The following is a 23,413-nucleotide window of genomic DNA, read 5'->3' on the forward strand; positions in this document are numbered from 1 at the left end:
TCCACGGCTTTGCCGACTGTAAAAGGTCTTTTCTAATCCTTGGTTAAGACAGTTTATTACAGTGTGAAAATCCAAATGCTGCAGTATGTTGAGCAATGCAATGTGACATAAAGAGGATCCAAAGTCTCACAGAGATTTACACTGACAAATCAAAGGAAAAACCACATAAAGTGTCTCAGTAGTAAGGTGTCAGGAAACCACGTGCCACAAGAACTGCTTCAGTGCATCTTGGCATCGACTCTCTTGAATGCTACTGAAGGATGAAACTCCATCCTTCCAAAAATTTTTTCCTTCATTTGGTTTTTTGATGATTGTGGGTGAGGTCTGTCTAAAACACTGGCCCGAAGTCTCCCAGGGGTGTTCAGTCACTTGATGATCTGGTCATTTGTCAATTTCATATTCATCAAACAATTCTGTGACCTTTGTACCCTAAAGATTGAATCCAAAAGAGATCACTCCCATCAGGGCAGAAACATATTTTATTAGAGGATACAGTCATGTGGAACGTTTCACAAGGCTCCGTGCAGGCCTGTGAAAAGCTAAGTAAGCCCATGATTCATCAGCTTGTAGAACCACCTTTAGCAGCATTATCTTGAAGTAATCATTTTCTGTATGACTATCAGTCTCTCACATCATTACAGGGGAATTTGGGCCCATTCTTCTTTACAACAGTGTTACAGTTCATTGAGGTCTGTTTCAGTCAGGTTGAGGTCTGAACTTTAACTGGGTCATTGCAACACCTCGATTCTTTTTTTTTTAGCTATTCTGTTATAGATTTCCTGCTGCACTTGGGATCATTGTCCCGTCTCGTGACCCAGTTTAGGCCAAGCTTTAGCTGTCAGACACATGGCTTCACATTTCACTCTGGAATACTTTGGTATACAGAGGAGTTTACGGTTGACTCAAAGACTGCAAGGTGCCCAGGTTTTGTGGTTGCAAAACAAGGCCAAATCATCACCCCTGTACCACTGTGCTTGACAGAGAGTATGAGGTGTTTGCACTGATATGCTGTGTTTGGTTTTCAGCAATGTGTTGCTGTTTATTATGGCCAAACATCTCCCCTTTGATCTCATCTGCCCAAAGGACATTGTCCCAGGTTTGTTCAGAGAGAGAACAAAGCCTGGCAACATGTCCAAACAAGCCATACTTGTTCAGTTTTTTTTTCTCATTGTACTGTCATGAAATTAAACATGCTAACTGAGGCCTGTAGAGTCTGAGATGCAGCTCTTGGGTTTGTTGCAGTTTCTCAGAGGATTGCACACTCTGGAGAAACTGACCTTTGGGTGATTTTGCTGGAACATCCATTCCTGGGAAGATTTTGACATTGTGTTAACACACACCTGCATGCTCCAGACCAGCAAACGGCCAAAACTTCTGCTTTTTTAGAGATGCTCACGCCTCCTGATGATCAGTTAATCAAGTACATTTGATTAGCAGCACCTGGTTCCTACTGAGCCTCTTAATGCCTATGGAAGCAGAGAGGGAACATGTTCTTTTTCACATGACTGTAAAAGAGTTGATTCCAAACAATTTGTACTATTTGCAGTGAACCTCTAAGTTTAGAAACTGACCCAAACCAGAACAATGTCCTCGACAGCATAACAGAACTATTACACCACCATGGCATCACAGGATTTGGGGTTTTCTTGAATTTGTCTGTAAGTGTGTAATTCTTAGAACATAATCATAAGGTGTTATTGAACAGCAACCTTGTGCACTAGCTATTCTTCACTGATCAATTTTCTTAATCACTGAGGATCTCTTGAGGTCTGGACTTCTTCCAGCTGTCAGTGGCAACCCTGAACAGACTGCCTGCCCACCAGTTATCTTAATTGAAAACCAACATTACAGTTACACCTAATTACATTACATTGCGGTGAGCCGAATTAGTTAATCCATGTCAGACTAACTCCTGGAGATTGGCTACTGCGCTGAAAAACCATAAATTCTGGACAATTTTTCCTTGTGGAAAAAGCAAAGAGAAATCGCAGCTTGTTAACCCATCAGAGAAACTGTTACAAAGAACCAGTAAGTTAATTGTCTAATTAATAGCAGTGGGCTTTGTGTGATCTCTCATCAACCCTCACCAGAGTCCATGTTCAGTCTCAGCTCTTTTGGCAAAAACACCATCCAACTCAGCCCAAAGGAAGAATACCAGACATGAGCTAAAATAGACATTTAGCCTCGTGAATAAATTGAGAAAAACGAAGCTCTCATCCAGAATACACTTGTTTCCCAAACAGAGTAGTCAGCTGGGGTTTTTGGTTTGAAACCAAACATGGAAAGAATACCGCCATGCAGGATTAGGTCAGTGTCGTCCTGATGTTTGGATTGTAATTAATGATTTACTTTCATCACAAGAGTTGAGAGCAATTTAAAACTTTCCAGGATCTTGACTGGAATAGACTGTTTTGGACTTGTTCGGTGTGTTTGATGAGTTTACCGAGGACAACACATGTTTTCATTTACTCTTGAAGTCTGACTTGATAGAGTGATGTCCTAAGCATATATAAGTTGCCTTTTGTTATGAGAGGTGATGTGGGGAGCACTCCTTCAGGAAGATGGGCATAAATGGAAATTATTTCTAATTAGCTGAGAAATTGAAGCTGATCCATAACAGCATGACTCAACATCATAATTCAAACCAAAATATATACCTTGCCTTCATTCTGATCGAACCTGTAACAGCTGATATTGTTTGCATGCCTTACCTAACGTCAAGAAAATCAACACGAGGGAATATGAACATTAATGGGTGGACGTCACTACTATGAAGGATACTGTGTATCTTGGAAGGCAAGACCCATTAGCATGCATGCAACAACCCAGTCTGTCAGGTTTGTGTCTGAGAGAGTAATGGCTTTGGCCACAGCTCTCGCCAGTAAAAAAGTACCTCTGCTTAACCTCTTCCACTTAAAATCCAAAATATATGTCCCAGAGCAGAAAAAAAGAGATGCACAATGACAGCTTTGTCAGCAGTGAGGTGTTTTGTAAGTAATGGCTCGGCGTGCAGAGCCAAGATCAATCTGCACACAGGTGTCTGGAGAGGATGTATCACGTTAGTGATCTAACAGTGGTAATGTTGTGTCTATGAAATACTCACAGTGTGACACAGTTAATGAGTGGGGAGGTAACGAAGTTTTTTTAAACTGATTTGTTGCCGTTGTATTTTTTTAAACCATGAGTAGAAAATACAGCGAGCTGTTTATCTGCTATATTTTTCCCCCAAAGTAGTTTTTGTCACCTGCGCATTCAAAGACAAATACATCACCCACGTAAAAGTAATGACTTGTTGCTCTCACGATTTGTTGAGCTCAGCTGTGCAGGTGTTGCTAAATATGCTTAGGCAGGACTGACTGAGAAGGATTTGGTTTGAAGAAGTGGTGAAGTGTGAAGATGGATGCTCCAAGGGTCAAGTCAGTGAGATCCTTCTATTACAAAAGTGAAGACAGGATCATATGAAATAAATGAGATAGAACAGTTGCCTCACAGCAAGAAGGTCCTGAGTTCAAGTCCACCATCTGCCCGTGGTCTTTCTGTGTGGAGTTTGCATGTTCACCCCGTGTTTGCCTGGGTTCTCTCCAGGTACTTCGGCTTCCTCTCACTGTCCAAAGACATGCAGTTAGTGGGGTTAGGTTAATTGGTAACTCTAAATTGCCCGTAGGTGTGAATGTGAGTGGAAATGGTTGTCTGTCTCTATGTGTTAACCCTGCGACAGACTGGCGACCTGTCCAGGGTGTACCCTGCCTCTCGCCCTAAGACAGCTGAGATAGGTTTTCACAGGTGGGTTTTAAACTTCTTCTTAAATGTATTAACAGTGTAAATCAACCAATGTTAGTTCTACAACACCTTGGAGCCACATCCTCAAAAGCACCATTTCTCAGCCTGGACTGAGGACACTTTGGTCAGTAGACCTCAAAGTCTGGCAAGTTACATAAGGGTTATAAAGCTTACTGACACAGAACATTGACTGTGAAGAGTACAGAGAGTCCATCTATCAATCCATTTTCTTCCACTTATCCAATTCAGGGTCACAGGGAGACTGGAGACTATCCCCACTGCCATAGGGCGAGAGGCAGGGTGCACCCTGGAGGGGCCAACAGTTGGTCACGGGGCTAAAACAGAGAATCAAATAACCACTCACACCTATGAGCAATTTAGAATCACCGGTTAACCTAACAACACTAACTGCATGTTTTTGAGCTTTGTGAGAAAGGTTAGTACACAGGGAGAACCCACACAAACATGGGGAAAACATGCAAACTCCTCACAGAAAAGCGCTGGTCAGATGGTGGATTCAAACCCAGAACCTTTTTGCTGTAAGAGAACAGTGCTAACCACGGTTCAGGAAGTGATCACCAAAATCTTGAACTAAACCTTAAACTTTGTCACATGACCTAATAAGAAGCCTTGTAGCAGCATTCTGGACCTTTTGTAGAGTGTAGGGTGATCCTTTTCCTTTTTCACAAAAGATCAAGTTAGTGTTGGATTGGGTGACCCTGTATCCTCCCTTAGTTACACTGCAATAGGCCTAGGCTGCTGGTGGCTTCTCGTGATGCACTGAACATTTCTTCTTCTCCTTTTTCTTTTTCTATGCGTTTACACACCACTTTGCATTTAATCATTAGTTATTATTTATCTCGGGCTCTCTTCCAAAGTGTCTTTTCTCCGGTCTTCCCCCCATCCCCTCTAACCAGTGACAACAGATGGTTTCCCCTTTCCTGAGAGAGTTTCTTCCAGTTAAAAGGGAGTGTTTCCTTCCCACTCTCGCCATTGGCTTGCTCAAATGAAATGGCGAGAGTGGCGAGACTGTCATGGTCCGTGGGGGTACCTGGAGGGTGTCTCCTTCTGTGGCTGCTGTAGCATCCCTTTGGGGCGGGGACTTCGGTGCTTCAACTGAGCCTCAGCTGCAAGCAATCAGCTGGAGACCTACTTCAGCTGTCTCAACTGGCTCCTCCGTGCCAGTTTGTTCTACCCGTCTCGGTGGTAAATGACGTTTCCCTTTGTGGTTTTCCTTGTGTGACTTAGCTCTCCGAGTAATTTCTGTCTTCCCTTCGTACAGCGGAGTTCCTATCCTGGCTTTCACCTTACAAGGACAGTCCCCGCCTCCCTGCCTACTCGTCCACTTGCCCTCCAACCCCCACACTTCAGCTTGGAACCCTCCAGACACTTTCCACGGATCTCTCCCCTCCCCTCAGTGATTCTAACCCGGACTGGCACAGTAAGGCGAACAATTCTCCAGTTTCTAGTTATTTATGCTCCAGTTTTCCCTTCCGATTATAACTACCTCCTCCTCTGTTACAGAATATTCCCGCGGCTCACTGACCTCCTCCCCGTCCCTGCAACTAGCCTGATTGGCCTCCCCTTGTCACGTTAGGTCAATTTTTTTCGATTAAAATTCACTGTAAGCATTCCTCGCCCGTGTTTGTGTGCATTTTTGGGTCCACTTTCCTGATCGAACCTGTTGGTTCATGACAGAGACAGTCATTGTATGTCTATATAGATCAAACCAAACTGAACTGAATTTGATCCAGGGATGGTTTGCTCAGGCAATAAAAGTTTTAAAAACAGGATCGTACAAGACAACCAACTTATTTAGGTTGAACAGCTGATCAAATGTAAAGCCACCAAAGTTATCAGGGGCACAAATAAAAACGTCACTATTTAAGGAGCACAATTACATCAACCCGGAAGCCTGACATTGACTGAGGTCCTCATGAACTTTCTGAGACATCGACTAGCTCCTAAGAAACATCATCCTTGTCTTCTTCACACGGTGTCATCTTTGAGTGACGATTCCTGCCTTTTGCATCGCGGGTTGCCGGGCACAGCATGTTTCGGTTTCCCCAGCTGTTTTTGGAGCCAGGGACATTTTTAATATGTGGCTCTTATATTTGGTGGAAAGATGCTGACTCTTGTTGTGTTTCTTTTCACCCTCTATCCTCAGGTTTTTGTGATTGCTTGGTTAAAAGAGGTGCAAGCTCGTGGCACTGCAAGTGTTGAAAAGCAACGAGCTGAAAATTAAAGCCACAGAGCACAGGTAATTATCTGGGTTTGTTGTTTGCTCTTCCTCAGTCTGTAACAAATAAGTATGCTCTGTATCCATGCAAATGCTTGGCAGTCAATTCAATTCCTTCTGGATGGGGGTCTTTCTTGCTCCCTCTCCCTCTCTGTATCTGTGTGTATGTCTCTTGCTCTCTCTCTCCCTCTCCTTGCTGGCAGGAGCGTCTGTGCTGCTGGCAGGAGTGACCAGAATAAAAACAGCAACACCAGACATAGACGAGGAAATAAAGCAAAGTGATCCATTGAACCAGAGTGTTTGCCCTCTCATAATTACGTTGAGCTTTTCCCTTTTTTCACCCTCCCCCTGCTTCTTTTTTTTTCATCACTCTTTGAGACTTCGGGGCTAGAGGTAATTAGCCAGAAGAGAATAAAACCAGCTGATCGGGAGAGGGGTGGTGCATTTTGGAGCGAGATGGCTAACAGAAACATTCTGTTGCTCTTCTGTGGACTCTTCCTCTTAGCACTGATTCAACCCTCTCTTCAAGGAGGTAAGTGCATAACCGCAGGTGAATGGTGTCATAATTATTGCTGCATCAATCAAAGGTTTAGAACAGGTGCAAAAAAGTTTTGTTCCTAAACTTAAAATCATCAGTCATCAAAATGTCTGCTGATGCTTATTAGCCACAAGGCAGCAAGAAGTACATATAAAGGCTTTATATAATAACTAATATTGATATTGTTTGCATCCGATGTTAAACTTGTGCAAAATAAAAATGTTAATTTAAAAAGAGCTCTGCATTATATTGCTTAGTATGCTTGGTTTACTCATTTATTGATGACTGCTGCTCATTTGATTTTTATTAATTCCCACAATACAATCTATATATTTTATGTTTCATGTTCGCAAAAAGTGTGCACGTACATGCTGTCTATGACTTCACACTTCTGTCCCATGAGTTTAAATATTAAGTTTTAAAAGCCACATATTTATCTTAATGATTGCACTCCCCTATTGCATCATTATTATTGTGCAATCTAAATCTAAACCATAACAAGACGCCCCTCAAGTCTGCGATCACATGCATGTGTTTTAATGCATTTCAAACGCTTGAACTGGCTCCTGTGTGCACACCTATCCATATGCGTGCTTATGTTTATATGGCTGCAGATCCAATCCAAAAAATGTAAGAGGGGGCTCCAGCTGGCTCTTCTTTCTACTCAGGAAAAAACACATACTTCTGATTCACTCCTGATGAACTCCTGCGTTGGACAGAGTGAATGTGAGAGTGACTCTAAAAGCTTTCCGCAGCTCTTGTAGCATGTGTGTGTACAGAGCCGAGGAGGTAGTTTCAAGTGCAGTTTGACGTTGAGACTTATCAGTTTCAGACTGAAAGGGAGAGAGTTTGCCTCCCACTATCATTCAGCTAGTGAGTTTGCTTTCTCTCTTCTGCCTGCATTGCTTTGATTGCTTCTTAGTCTGGGATTTGGCTGAGATTCTGAGTTATTCAGTCCCCAACTGGAAAACATGTCAAGCATCTGGGACTGGGTATGCTGTAGGCCATTTGTTGTTGTATTTATTTGCTTAAAAGTTACAGCTGTTTATATTCCTTATCTCCCAGTGTCCAAGTGTACTTTTAGATGCATTATGGCTATGCTGTTAGAGTCCTAAAATAAATATTTTGTCCATGTAAAGTCTCAATTTTTCTAGCTGTCTTCATCTGATTGTAGAATTTCTTTATCCGCTCTGCCTCATGGCACATCCATCATGTCTTCTCGGTGCCAGGCGCATTTCTATGGAGATTTTGAGGTACTTTCATGAAAAATATATAGCAGGTAAAGGAGCCAGCAAATATCAATACTGGTTTAGCAGCGCAACTTTGATCTCAAGATGAGTGTTGAATCTATCCATTTCAAACATTTCTGTGGTGCTCAAACTAGTTCTATCTGTGTCTGTGCACTCTAACCTGAAAAAACCTTCTGGGCACAGTCCAAGGGTAAATTATCTGTGAGTAACACGAACCTCATTAACACCCAATCCACCCATTTAACGGTTTTGCCCAGAAAATGCCTCTTGTGCTTGACAAATTCACGCTTTGAATTATGGTGGACTGACAACCCTCTCTGAATAACTTCAGTCAACAAATGTAAATGAGAAATGGTACTGGAGGAAATATACAGTTACTATAGTTTGTTTGTTTGGATCTCCCTCATATGATGAAAGAGGCAGACCAACTTGAAGCTTTTTAAACAATGTGTCCTATAGAACACTAGCTATGGTTTTAAGTATCTCAAGTACCTCCGTCCATATGTTGCATTCACACAGACCATAAAACAATTTAACTGGCCTGTGCCACGTTTTGAGCTTTTCTTCAAGGTCAAACAAGGACAGAGTTAATGGCACAACTCTGATTGGCAGGACTTGGCTCTGAGCTCTGATTAAAAAAAAGGGGGGGTGGGGGGGGGGAGCAGTTTTCTTCCTTCAAAGTGTCCAAAGAATTCAGGAGTTTGGGATTTTTTTTTCTTTAGTGCTGCTGGAAGCCAGTTCCACTCATTTGGCATTAGTCATGATCAGCGTCGAGGAATATAATACATTAATCGGTGCCAGTCGCCTGGCTCTAGGTGAACTTAAATGCATTGCAGAGTGGACTGCCATGCAAAAGCCAAAACACCAGTGTTGACATGCAGCAGTACCTGAGAGTTACTGGTGGGTACCTAAACTCGATGCACTACTTTATTGGTAGCATGTGCTGTGAACACTTCTTTGGCTTTAATCCCTCCTCTGGTGGGGTGGGTTGCCAACCACAGTATACTGGATTAATGTGACATATAGGTGCTCCCAGCGCTCAACAGCTCTACTCTGCAATTACTGAAGCAGTCTATTTGAAGTACCGTCTGAACAAGATGCAGGTTTTTTGGTGGCGGGGGGGAGATTTTTCCAACAAGGTTCTTCTCCTGCTTCTCTCTAGCTGGAGCCACACAAGCATTTTAATTTGTTGACGTTGAGCGGTTTGGTGTAATTTCCAGCGAGGTGACTTCATTCAGTACACATTTGGATAGAAGCTGTTTAGTTACAAGCACTGATTGGTTTGTTATTGTGAAAGAACTTTTATTCCATGTATACATGTCCCACTCTGGCGCATTTCCTGAGAAAGTGTTAGGGAATTGTACAATTCCATCCATGTTTTACATCAAAGAGGTTTTGCAAAGTCACTCTCTGCATCAAAGCACAAAGCCAGGAGCGATTACTAACATGTTGGCTTTCCTATCGCTCTTTTTTTTTTTTTTTTTTTTACCATAACTACTGTTAAGAAGGTTACACAAATCGGAGCAGAGGTTTAGGATGGATGAGTTGTTTTAATACGCATTATGTTGTATTATTTGAAGAATAATGCACTGCTAATATCCAGAGAACAACCTCTTAGTTCTTGCACTTCTTTTTTTTTTTTCACTACCAGTCTTGACTTTATAAACCCAGGACACAGTTTAATGGAAACCAATTCTTTCTCTGACTCACTGCTTTGCAAACCCAATGTGTTACGATTTAAATGCCTACAGGTTTTGGATAGTAGTCACTTCTCACCACTGCTACAAAAACATATCAATAATTTGTTTAGCTCTTACTCTTTGTGTGTAAATGTCAGTCTGAGCATCTTCCAGTCAGATGTTTGGTCTGCAATCGAGGAGTGCCAAGTGTTCAACAAAGAGGCACATTATCTCCGATGATTCATTCCAGCCACTATGCAAGCAGCCCTCACCAGGCTGCGAGCTGGTAGGTGCAATCTTACCGGGCCAACAATCTGAAGTGGCTCCAGTCAGGAATTCTTTCATCTTCGGTCGCCACAGCTGATGTCCAACTTCTTCTTTTAGGTTTACAACAACCTTCTTTTAGGTTTACAACAAACACTACGACAGCACTATTTTTTTTTTATTTAAAAAGACACAAAAGAGGATGAGCTGATGAGGGAAAAATGGAAATAAACTATCATTTTAATCAAATGCATCACATGAGGTTAATCAAAATCATCAAAGTCCTCTGCGGTGAAACAATGTATCCTGTGTTGTGATTGATTTTTTTTTTTTTTTTTTGGGGGGGGGGGGTTGTTTTGGGTTATTCACAATATGTAGTTCTGTCAAAAACCAAATACACCTTTACTAATTTCATAACAATTAAGAGGGTAAGTTGCAGCAATCAAATGCCCTTTATTAACTGATCAGCAGCAAATGTGAGCATATCTGTAAAAGCAGAAGTTTTTTCAGTTTGCTGGTCTGAAGCATTCAGGTGTGTGTGTTAACACAATGCCATCTTCCAGCATTGTGATCAGTTCCAGCAAGCTAACACCAAGGACAGCCTGTGCAATCCTCAGAGAGACTGCAACAAACCCAAGAGCAACATCTCAGACTGTACATGCCTCAGTTAGTACATTCAATGTTAAAGTTTCAGACTTGAACAGCTTAGGTTTACAGGTCTGCAAACCATAATGCATGGCGCCACGTTTGGTAAAACCCAAACACAGCTATCAGCACAAAAATCACAGTCCTGGTGGAAAGATGATGATTTTAGCCTGTGTTGCAACTACTGAGCCTGGGCACCTTGCAGTCACTGAGTCGACCATGAACTCCTCTGTACAACAAAATATTCTAGAGTGAAATGTCAGGCCGTCTATCCGACAGCTAAAACCCGTTATTTCACTAGCTCGGTCCACGTCCTGATTTTAAGTTTGACAGCATTTTAGTAAGTAAAGGTGAATGCATGGACATGAATTGAGCTGCAGTTTGGGGAAAGGCTCGAAGGGGACTGGCTGCTGCTCCTGGGCCTGGCAGATCCCCATGTACTAAATAGAAGTGAAGAAGTTAAAAAATTGACAAGGTAAGGGAGGGTGGGGGATGTAAACAAGAATGAACAGCTTGTAGAACTGGGAGAACCTATATAGATGAGAACTGGAAGGAGCATGGTCGCGCTCCTGAAATTCCGATACTTAATCTCCTATTGACCATGCAACAGGACAGTAATCCCAAGCACAAAAGAATGGAAACAAAAGTGTTGCAATGGCCCAAAGTCTATGCCTAAACATGACTGAAATGCTGCGGTGGGTCCTGTGAAAACCCTCCTTTTCATTACTTTATAGGGGATTTCTTTGCAAAGCACAACACATTTTGAGAAACAAAACTTTTATCATATCTTAAACTATATTTTAGTCGGTACAATTCACAGTGGTGTTATGTACAGGTGTCCCATCCGTTAACTTGGTTTTTACCAAGTCAAAAGAAATGCAGGGCACACATTTTGGAACATTGCAAATAGTGGATAATGATTTTAGTCATTTATGGTCCTTTTAACATTTCATTTGTAACTCTGTATCAACCAGTGGAACCAACAATCACATAAATCAGATTTTGGAGGGGAGTCATAACATGAACAACTTGTTCCATTAGCTTGTAGTGATTTCACATGGTTGATGGTTATCTCCAACCACGGCCCAGTTTCCTCCGCAATGCTCACGTTTGCAATCCTCACACAGGAGAGCCCACAACAGCTGCTCCAAACCCATGTTTGGTTTCAAAGGCATGACTTTCCTAATCTTGTAATGATACCCTGTCAGCTTCCAGTAGAAAGCTTCACTAGAGCCACCAGAAGGTGAACCCTGACAGGACTGAAATCTGGTCTTGTGAGTTGTTAAAATTCTGCTCACCACATGCTTATGTTTCACTTTAGTCACTGAAACAAGATGGGAAACCGTAGAAAGGGAAGTTGGGGGTGAGACTAACATAGATTTTAACTTTGAAAAATTTCATTTTCTGAACCGCTTCTCACATTTTTCCAACATGTTTTGGAAAATAGTGCAAAAATAGTGGAATGACTGACTGATTGGCCAGCTGTCATGTGTCTGATAACAGGAGATGTAAGAGTGCCAGGAACCGCAGTGTTTGCTTCACTGCAGTGCTCCTTGGGTTGCGCTACGAGAGCTTTCCATAAAGAGAGAACCAAACCTCCTCTTCTGGGACAGCGGTTTTGGATACATGATGTGAATACAGCAAACAGCTGCTAGTTTGCCAAAACATTTTGAAATTTTATCTAAAGCGATAGAAATACAGGCGCAGAATCGTGTAAATGTGATGTAAACACTGTCCAGATCTGCCAATACTTCACAAACTATGCACTGTGAACACAATGGTAATGGCTCTGTAAGCCTTTTATGAAGGGAATGCCTTCATTAACTGTTTACGAGGTCACACGTGTGTGTGTGTGTGTGTGCGCGCGCGTGTGTGTGTGCGTGTGTACTCACACACGTAAGCGTGTTTTGCATGCACAAGTCAGGCAAATTGCTCAATCAACTCCAATGACCAATTATTAAACAGCCACAGCACAGGGTCAGGGAAATGTCACATTACTCACCCAGCTTGTTGTAAATGAAGTAAGACTAAGATCTTTCAAAGAGCAATTGTAAAAACTGCCATTAACTTGGGTGGTACTTTGGAAAAAACTGTCATTGGTTTTGGTTTGATTTAGTAACAAAACAAGATCTGACTTACAATTTCCTACCTTCTCTACGAGCCAGTCATTATTTTTGGGCCCAGTAACCCATATCGTCATAAAAATCAAGTGTGTAAGCCAGTGTACATTTTCCACTTAGGCTATAATATGTGATAAATTCATGAATTACAATGGAAGGCTTTGCTGCCAGTTTTGATGCTCAGGCAATACATCAAATAAATTATCTTGCCAGCTGAACAGCTGATAAACATGTCACTTTTTAATTTCCAGGCTGACACTCAAAACGTGACATTAGGCAAAGCTAAACATATCTGGATTTGGGCCTTTCCATTTGTTAGCTTGTGTCTAGTGAACTACGTCATTTTAATGAAACTCAAAACAAGGGAATTAGGCAAACCCAAAACACTACGTCCACATATGTGGACGCGTGTGAAAATGATTTCTATCTAAGCCTTCAGGCTTTTCACAGATTGTCCTCTCTGTTCTCCGTAAATGCAAATGCAAATGCAAATTCCCTGGAAACAAAATAATCAACTCTCGTCAGAGTTTGAATGTCAAGTGTTGACAAGATTTTCACGCTTGAAGCAACACTCACTGCTGATACACAAGTTTAGAAAGTATTATTTTCCTTGCATAAGGTAAAAATATAAATGATGTGAGGTTGAGATTTTCCACACAGCTGCAACTTGGCTGTGATTTATATAAAACTGGAAGCAAACGTTTTAAAGAAGTGGTGCGCCTTGAGCTACCGATAAGAAACTGTCTTATAAAACAGTGGCTACTTTAAAAAGTAATAAAAATCTGACTAATGACACTTCTGACACCTTTGTAAGAAACGTGTCCCTCTCTTAGGGAGTCTAGGAAATGTTGCCAATCACTAAAATAACAGAATACATGACAGGGTGAGGAACACTACATGTTGTAACGGGGTACATAAATGCATAGTCTAGAACTGTGTGTTAAGCTACTCACAGGGGTCCCTGTAGGTAAAGTGAATAATGTTGAGCATTTTGCTGCAGTACAATAATCTGCTGGGGAATCTTAGGTCCTTGCATTGACCTGGCCTCCAAACTTCCAAATCCCTTTCCAATTGAGCATCTGTGAGAAACATCAGAAAAAGCTGGACCCAGAAAGGCCCCACACCACAATCCATATCCCAGTGTCAGGGAGCGCAGGATAGCCCTATGGATCCCCTGTCTCCCCTGTCTATGATGCTGACTGGGTGTTGTTTTGGCAGCAAGAGGGACCACTCCACAATTTGATTATCCAAAAACTTTTTTTATTAGCTGTTTTCCCCTTAGCTAGGAGTGATGAGTTAGTTGTAGCCTATTCATGCTGTCACAGGTCCAGAGGCTAGGTAACCCCAGATCAGGTCCTTTATTTGACACAGGCCTAACACAAAGACACACACTCACTCTGACATCAACACCTACAGTACGGCCAATTTAGAATCAGCAATTAACCTAGTGAGCATATTGTTAGACTGGCAGAGCAGTAGAGAACTCCACTCATTCATACAAGCACTTTTTTTTACATCTACTTGTTTTTCTACGCTCTGGTGGATGCATTGGCGAGCAACAGGAGGTTCATCTGTTGTTGCAAATGGGTGCAAGCCTTTTACCACAAACTTAGTCACTGCTCGGTGACATTCGTCTATCCTGGCCTGAAAGGAGACGCTACTGGTAGACTGCAGTGACAACTGCCAGCATCTGAGCCAGCCAGACTCTGTCTGTCTCTCTCATCATGGTCACCTAAATGCACAGTAATGGCAGGTTTTGTAATAAGGCAGATCGCGGTAACATAATATGCACTGTTAGTTGATTATTTACCTGCCGCTTTAACGGGAGAGGACGTGCAAACGTTACCGCTGCTGCTGGGTTGAGCTTCACGAGTCCGGAGCGGAATTAAAAACACGACATTCATTTAATGTCATCGCAATTTGCCCAGTTCTCAACAAAAACTGGGTTTCGATACCCATCCCTATCCATAACTCGAAATTTCGACTTATTAACTTATTAACTTGAAATTTTGAGAAAATTAACTCGAAATTTCGAGTTAGCTCTGCCCATCAGTAAGCTACGTGGAATGCGCACTCAAAGCCGGATCTCAACAAATTGGCACTTTCGAGAGTACGTTTGCTGATAGTAACACCATGTGATTCAGCTAATAACACAAGGATTTGTGAAGCCACACTGAAAATAATCAGCAATTTGTGCATTCATGACTGGCTGTAATACTTGTAGTTTAGCTGTAGCATTTGTAGCTGAGGGCTTCCGGGTAACAAAGAAATTACGTAATTCATGTAGATTACTGATTGGCAGCGCTAACTCAAAATTTCGAGTTATTAAATCAAAATTTTGAGAAAAGTCAACATTTCAAGCTACTTTTCCGAAATTTTGAGTTGATAAGACAAAATTTCGAGTTAATAAGTCGAAATTTCGAGTTAATAAGTCTATTTCTCAAAATTTCGAGTTATGGATCCTTTTTTTTCTTTCTTTGTGGTGGAAACGGGCTTCCATAAAGAGGTGAAACATCATCACGAAAATTAAAGAAGTCCAGTCACTTTCTTTCTAAACTCCATAGACTACTATGACTTGAATGACTAAGAACCTACACAGACAGACTATAAACTATGCTTGAGGTCTATCTCACACAGTAGTCCCGCTTGCGCTTTTGTTAATCAGAGGCAGCCAATCAGAAGAATGTTTGCTTAAAGTGCTAAAAAAAACCAAAAAAACCAGCTTATTTCAGACAGTGGATAAGCTATGTGCACCAAAACCTCAGGATAGTGATTATTGTGTAAATGATGAAAAAAATCCTCTCATACAGTCCAAGAATCAAATGATGGAGGTGAAAATGAGGATAATAGGCTGTGTTTTATGTTATGAATGATCAGTCTGTGTAGATTTGGATGTTAGCAATTATCCTGAGGGTTACAGACAGTACAAAAGCGACTTCTTTTCCTTCTCTGTCTTTATTTTTTGCACAGTTAACCACTGAAGTGTAGCTCGAATTCGCCTAGTTTACTGGCTACACCACATCAAAAACTTTCTTGACATCTCTTGACAGGTTTCATTGCTTGTCTTCAGTCCCCCTGCCTCCAAAATGTGGCGTAAGGGTGATTCATATCTGGCAGGCCCTTAGACACCATGTTAGGTGAAAGTGGCGAATTATTATGTCTTTGCCTTTGTGGTGGGTGGAGTGATTGCTCTAAATGTTGCTCCTTTATGTTACACTCAAAAGAGATGCAGCAATAGCTATTCCTGCTGGCAGGCTGAATTATTTAATGTGGTGAACCACAGTGAGGCAAGCTCCATCTTCCTTTATGAAGAGAAAACTAGAATTTTGTGCTTTAATCTTAACATCGTCTTCTGTGATTAGCATGCAAAATACCGCAGGAAGTCTGAGGATCTTGCCACCAGATAATGAACTTTGTACTTTGTTGATGACTAGCTTACTGACAACCCATTGACTAAGAGTCCCACAGCTGGACCACATTCAAGTTCAAAGTGAAACTGGTGACAAGTCAAAATTGCTGCCAGGGTTCCTGTGAGTGCATGTACATCATCACCCTCTTAATATGCACAGAGCACTCTACAGAACAAAATACACTCTGTGCACTCTATTTAGGTTGTAACAGTCACTAACATTTAACTGATAACAAGAAAGCTTATTTACACAGCAGCCAGTAATTTATTAATATTTTCTTTTCCCCTTCTTATTTATCTGAAGTTGTCACAACTTCTTCTGTTCCAGTGGAGATAACCTGTACCAATTAGGTTTCTACACATAAAATTATATTTGTTATGATTACCTTTTAGCTTTTACTCTAAAAAAAGCTTTTGCGGGGCCACCAGTCTTCTTTTCTCAACACCATGCACGTCACAAACACCCAGCAAACTTGACTGTACAGTCTAAATCCTGCTTGCTCTCCGAGTCAGTCTTGTCCTCCAAACACATTCCAACACATTCCCATGACCTGGCTGAGTTCATGAGGAACATAAGCACATGATGATGGTGATGATTAAGAAAATCATGAAGAAATCTTCAAATTTATTGACGTAGGTCAGGGCACTTGGCAGAGGTCAGTTTGTGCCTTATTTGGATGCACGGTCTTGGTGAACCCGGTGCACTCTGTGGATGTGGTACAGTAGCACGACTGGATTCTAAGCAGGAGGAAAACTGGAGCAGACCTGCAGTCCGTCCTGCCTCACTTACAATGCCAGCACAGGAAATCCTCCTTTTGATTGCTAAATGAAGGCGCAAGATTGAGAACAATAACTGTGCGTCCACTGTGTAGTGCCTTGCACTTGAGCTCTATGCCATGGAGCCACGGGCATGGGCAAACTGATAGAGACAGACAAACATGTGCACTGCATTTCAAATTAATACAAAGCACTTTTTTGTTTCAGTCTGCAAGGCCAAACCTCCAGAAATGTGATCAGTCCAGCACTCTGATCCTTCCAGCGACGATAAGTTAAGAGACACCCTATCATTTGTCCTACACTGCAGACAACCACAGGGGTTATAAGACCTTTCTTGGCGCATTACTTTTTGCTCAACACAACATTTTATCTCTTCATCATAAACAATCGTGTTTACCCCTAAACTATCAGCGCAGTTGCAAAGTATCTGAATGAGTGTCACACTGTTGTCCATAGCTTCATGGCAAACCACTTACAGCTGCTTCAGTACATTTAAATTAAAGATTTTCATACATAGTTTGCTTGTAATTTAATAATCCAGCTGTGTGTTAAAAAATATCTTCTTCTTCCAGTCCAGGTGGTTCCTGCATCATCCTCTAGGACTTTGCACTTCACTAGTTTCCCCCACTGATTAGCACTGCTTTATTAGCCTCAGCTGCAAAACTGATAATACAGTTGCACAAATTAAAAATATATCACAGGTTGTTAGCGCTTTCTTCAATCTGGCGTACTCGATAAAATGCATGGGCTGGGATTTTGGTTTTGGTTTTGGGTTTTTTTTGTGGCATGTGTGATGAACTTCGATTCATCCAGCTTGGACAGTAATACCTTGTAATGTTCCTCTTCTAATGGCCTCACTCAGTGGACGGAACCGAAAGCCCACTTTTCAAAGGGTATTCTCTAATAAACACATGAACGCCTTTGACATGTGTTTTAAATTAAATTGCCTTCCAACACATGTAAGAGCCATTAAACATAGTGGTCTTACAGCCACATTCTCTCATTTACATTGTGTTTTTGTGATATAAACCAGGTTTTCCCCTCAAAAAATATTACTTGTAATTTTGGCTTTAGCTCACCGGTCCCGTTGGATTTAGCTGTTAGTCCTCCCAGAACAACTACAGTCATTTTTTTTAAAGTCTCCATTTCTTTTTATTTCTCTTGTTGTTCCTTGCACACATGAGGCCACCATGTCTGGGATCCAGAACGACCATCTCAGGAGTTACTCAGAGTTGCAGCCAAAAATCAGGCGAAAAATAAGGCTAGGGGATGCAGGTGGGGGTTGTGGGTATCCAGAATGGTGCAGTAGGTTTCAGAAAGAAAGTTTCCAACTGCAGTACCTCATCAGTATGAAAACGATTTGAATTTTCTCCTCATCAAACTTATAAAGTTTCCCTTTCACTGTGGATTCGGCTGGAGCGGCTTTGTGCACGTTTCATTTAATTTCTGCAACCTGGGGCGGATGTGTATACCAGGGACGGATTCCATTTTTGCTTTATGGGTCACAGATGATGGAAGTGTTTAAGAGTGTTTGTCCAATAAATGAGCTATTTGTTTAGAAATGCTATTAGAAGCAATGTGCTTTAAAAAAAAAATGGCTGCATGCCCATATTTCTAGTTAGTGTCACATGTGTTTGTGATAGAAGATAACTTCTTGCTTTTTCTGATGTGTGCTCCAGGTGTGTATCTACCACCTGGTGCTGGGTTAGGACCAGGAGGCGGTGGAACAGGAACTGGATTCTTTCCAGGTAAAAGAGCATCCACCGAGTGTCTGCACAATTTAAAAACAAAAAACCATCCAGAACGCAGCCACTATAAACAAAGTCTGCTTCTCTTTAAAAAAGGTATGAGAGGTAAATTGAACTACCGTGGAGCAGAAGTTTAACTAAAAGAAATAGTAGTATAAGAATCACTGCAATGTGGACATGCAATTGACTCAAAAAAAAAAAAGACACTTGCAGTATTATGTGCAAAAGAATATAAGAAACATAGCACTCTACAGTGCTTTGTCATCAAACTTCAAAGCTGAGTTGATAGTTAAGTCTTGGCACTGATGATTCAAATGAGTGAAAGTGACTCACACAGATTTAACGTTCTTATTTATAACTGAAACCTAAGGGGTCTGTTTCTGTCAAAAGCATAAACTGGAAAGTCTGAAACTGTCTGAGTAAATATTTAACCCAAAAAGTCTTTCAAGGGTGAAAATGTGCATGTTTGTGACATGTAATCATCCTTTTCTCTTGTTATATGTACTCAAAAATATACACTCATGTGAAAAAGAAAGTTTTCACATGACTTCATGCAGTCCTGTCAAAGCACACTCTTACTGCCTCCAGAAGAATTAATAAGGTAAGGAGGAGCCAGGTGCTGCTAATCAAATGCATATAATTAACCGATCATCAGGAAGTGTGACCATTTCCAAAGGTTGCCTGAAGAAAGCGTCTTCTCTCTAAAATAAACGTGACAGCATGGCTTAGGCTTGCAAAGCTGCATTTGAACAAACCACAAGATTTCAGGAACAATTTCCTTCGAGCCAAAGTAGAAATGCTTGGCCTTAACGCACAGCATTGTGTCTGCTGAAAACCAAACACAGCATATCAAACACATCATACCACCGTGGTGCAGGGGGGATGATTTCGGTTTATTTTGTAGCCACAGGACTTGGGCACATTGAAGTCACAGAGTCGACCCTGAACTCCTCTGTCTCAAAGTATTCTAGAGTCAGATGTGGGGCCATCTGTCAAACAGCTAAAGCTTAGCTCAAACTGGGTCATGCAACAGGACAGTGATCCCAAAACATTTACAACAGAATGGTTGAAAAAGAAAAAAATTAAGGTGCTGCAATGACCCAGTCAAAATCCAGACCTCAACCTGACTGAAATGCTGTGGTGGAACCTTAATAGAGCAGCGCATAAACAAATGGCTGCAAACTTCAGTGAACTGAAGCAACCTTGTACAGGAGAGTGAGCCAAAATTCCTCTGCAACGATGTGAGGGGCTGATAAAGTCACACTGAAAATGATTACTTCAAGTTATTGCTGCTAAAGTTGGTTCTATAAGCTATCGAATCATGGGGCATACTCGATTTTTCACCAGACTGCATGGAGTCCTGTGCAAAACTTGACTGCATACAATCAATGTATGAGCACATGCATTCAGTGGTTTATAGCATATACCTCAATGTATGCATGTGCAGCATTGTCATTTCTGGAAAAGGAACATAGATTTTGAACCTCACAAGCGGACTTATGTGACCGTGCTTCATCATGATATAAAAACTTATATGCAAGTATGTAGTAACCATCAGAAGATGCCACAAGACACTCCTGGTGTCCTGACAGAACTTATGACACAAGTCAGCTGGCATGATGATAAACTGTCCATTACCTTACTACATGTAGGCAAACCATAAATCAATAGTTGTATGACTGTTATTTTACTAGGGGCTGCTGGAGGGTTCCCAGCGGGCTATAAACCAGCTAAAGCTGCAGGTGAGTAGAAGAGATTTTTTGATTTATGACTTTCCCCCCCCCAAAAAAAATATAAAAAATAACTTCTCAAGAATTGCATCTGGTTTATCATGAACCAGAGCATTCATGTCTCTGTCTGTGATGGACAAATTAAACAAAATTATATCATAAAAGTCTACTTCAAATATGTATATTGGAAGAATTGTTTTTTAGCCTCACAGGATCGAGCTGTGCATGGATCAAGGCGATTTTATGATGAATTCAACTTGGTTTAACTCATTGCCTTCCAGCTACTGATTAATATTTATACATTTTTAATAAGCTTCAGCATCATCTAGGCCGCTCTTTGAAGAGAGTCTTTCATTCGGCTCAGCCTAAATCATAGATAGGGCTTCGGCTCCCATTTGCTGAACAAGTTTGACCTTGTGCACCTTTTTCATTTTTTTTTTTTTTTGCTATATTTTATGCTAATGCTATTTGAGGGCTATACGCACATTAGGTTTACGACATTAAGCCTGCAACAGTGTAACGTTAGTTCCATAAGAAACAGTCCTTGTCCTTGAGACAAATTTCCCTGTCAGCGCTCGGATTTGGTTCGGCCCGATCAGGGGAAACAACTGGTGAGACTTCCTTGTCACACCACCACAAGCTAAGATTAATTAAATCCAAGGGATATTGCTGAGGCAGTAAAACAATGTGTTTGAGGGCTGACCGCTTTTAATAAGCCTTTTTGCTGGAAGGCATTATGAGTTTTCTCTTATATGCGCGCAGTGGTCTTTAACAATGATTACCGTGATAATTATCAGCCATCTCCAAATGGTAACGATGAGGACAAAATGACGACATGACACGAGATCGCTACAGAAACAAACACAGCAGTGCGACCGTGATCAGCCTATCATTAATGTTGTCATCACTTTTATCATCATCTGCTGTTTCTGTCAGGAGGTTATGCAGGAGGAGGTGGAGGCCGAGGCCTGTTCGTGCCAGGGGCAGGTGGCCAGGTCATTGCAGGATTGCCAGCAGGTATGAAGCAACTGCGCTTAATTGATTTAGCTGTCAACCAGCAATGCACCTGCCTTTAGGAGCCGCTGTCATTACACATAATCAGGCAAAGCATTTCGGCATCTTAAGTCATAGCTGTCCGTTTGTGTTAAAACAGTTTAACAAATTATGTCACAATCAGATAATCACACAGTCCTCGCATATTATGTTTGCTTTGACTTCAACAGGACAAGGTGGAAAGGCCCCTAAACCAGGTAAGCTGGAACATTTTTTTAGTGTTATTGTGTTTTTTATTCTATCATTTTATTGATATTAAAACAGACTCTGATTTTTACATGGAGCTAACACCAATCTACATTTTCACAAAATATTTTGAACCCACTATTTTTGCTCGGTTTCCACATGATGCAGTATTGCAATAATAAGGAGATTTTACACCATGTTGGACGGTCATGAAAGGAAGGAAATCTAGTCACTCTATGGTCTGCATTACCTTTACCCACCCAGTCCTTAAAGAGACAGTCTATTGATCGGGTGTCAGCAGGTTGTCCTTATCAGCCCTGGGGTTTTTTGCGGTGGTGGGGTTGGCATCTCTCTGGGGAATCCTGACTGGGTGGGATCATACATACAGATTTCTCTACCTCTGCTGCATGAAAAGGATTAAGGAGTGATGATTGGCAGAGTGCAAACAGCTATCAACGCCTGCCAAGCAGTGGTGCCAGAGCACTGATTAATGTTATTGTAAAGCTGGACCCTCACAATATCTGGAAACCTCCGTGTTGAAATTTACCACAGCCCTTCTCTCTGATACTGTACAATAAATATTTTCCTTTGCTGTATTTTAGTTTGCACCGCATTGGTGCTCTAGTAAATTTAGCCATCATTTAATTTCCCCCAAGCACCGCTGATACAATCGCAGCCTACCTCTCTGTGTTTAGAAAGATAAGGGACCAAGCAATGGTTCTATAGTCCTGATAACACATGGAGCAGGGTCCCTCTGGAGTGCCACACCCTCACCCTCCAACCAGAGAGGTTGGAAAGCACTTTTGTGAAAATGACCTAATATCCAGCATTTGGTGGAAGTTGACTTTGGCCGGGCGCAGCAGAGCATTACTGGAGAAATATTGCGCTTTTGTGTGCATTTAAGACCCCTCTCTTCCTCACCGTGTACACGGCAGGAATTAAATTGGTGAGAAAAAGGGAAGTGAGAAATGTTTTAAAAAGCTCCTTGCGTGTTTGTTTTAGATCAGTGCTCCGCTCTGAATCCATACTAATCTTTGTTGTATGGAAAATACTCACAGTGCATTACTGGGGTTTAGCTAAGATGCTTTTTTTTAAAATGGAAAAGAAGACTTAAAGTCTCAGGGGAGCAGTAATATGTTCCGCTTCATGGCTGTTCACAAAGCTTTGAATGTTGGTTTCCATCAGAGCTGCTTTCCTTTCCATCAGAGGAATATTGCCTGAAGCCTTATAAGCATGAAGCCTCCATTAATACACAAATGTATATCTACAGTTCACCTGTAAGTAAGACTCACACAGCGGCAGGTAGAGTCCATCCCATTGGTCAGTGTCTGCAGGCTTGTGCTGCAGAGAGAACATGTAACTATCACGTGAAAATTCACTGGCATGTTTTTAGTTTTTCATTAATCTTCAATATTAAGAGCAGGATTGTCTTTCTAAGGACACACAAATGCAAACACTGGTCAGCTAATCTCAGATGCATGCTCACATAACAGGAGCTGCCAGTCATTCTTCTGATGAAGTCAAGCAGTAACATTGCATTCCTCAGATATGCACCTTGCCTTTGCAGTAATGGAGAACAGCAGCTGGCTATGTGAGTAGCGTGACTGCAGTGAATTGCAGCGTAACTCATGCAAGACCTTGTAAATGTTACACTAATTGTGAAGTCTGTCAGCATCCAGCTCTGACAATACAATGAAAGGTGGAAGGAGGAACTTTCTCTTTATGAACAGCTGTTGGACCACTTTTCTTGTGCTGCCTCAAGCGAAGGTGGAATCAATACTCATAGCGTTATTGCTGAAACTTGGCTCTTGCCGACCAGCCTCTTGTCACTTTCAGGCAACGTGAACGCAGTTAACGAGAAACATAGAGGTTACTGTTTTCGCTGTTGGTGTAATTTCTTTGTACGATTACAATGGTCTGTTTTAGCTTGAGAAAAGATGTGTCTGTGTGGGAGAGCTGCAATGTGTTTACACTCAGCCTACCAGTGGACTCTCC

At 41.5% G+C, this 23,413-nt stretch overlaps 1 protein-coding gene across 1 annotated transcript in view; it reads left to right on the forward strand.

Annotated features, from left to right (window-relative positions):
- Window positions 1-5,926: 5,926 nt before the first annotated feature.
- The window catches only part of elna (elastin a), a 56,080-nt gene continuing 38,593 nt past the window's right edge, over window positions 5,927-23,413 (forward strand). The window contains exons 1-6 of the mRNA XM_085131697.1: window positions 5,927-6,040; window positions 6,223-6,551; window positions 18,381-18,449; window positions 20,144-20,191; window positions 21,116-21,196; window positions 21,403-21,429. Of these exons, the coding sequence (XP_084987823.1) occupies window positions 6,476-6,551; window positions 18,381-18,449; window positions 20,144-20,191; window positions 21,116-21,196; window positions 21,403-21,429 (301 nt within the window). The 5' untranslated portion in view covers window positions 5,927-6,040; window positions 6,223-6,475. The remainder of the gene's footprint in view (window positions 6,041-6,222; window positions 6,552-18,380; window positions 18,450-20,143; window positions 20,192-21,115; window positions 21,197-21,402; window positions 21,430-23,413) is intronic.

This window comes from Neolamprologus multifasciatus, chromosome 14 (assembly GCF_963576455.1).
Source record: "Neolamprologus multifasciatus chromosome 14, fNeoMul1.2, whole genome shotgun sequence".
Lineage (NCBI taxonomy): Eukaryota > Metazoa > Chordata > Actinopteri > Cichliformes > Cichlidae > Neolamprologus > Neolamprologus multifasciatus.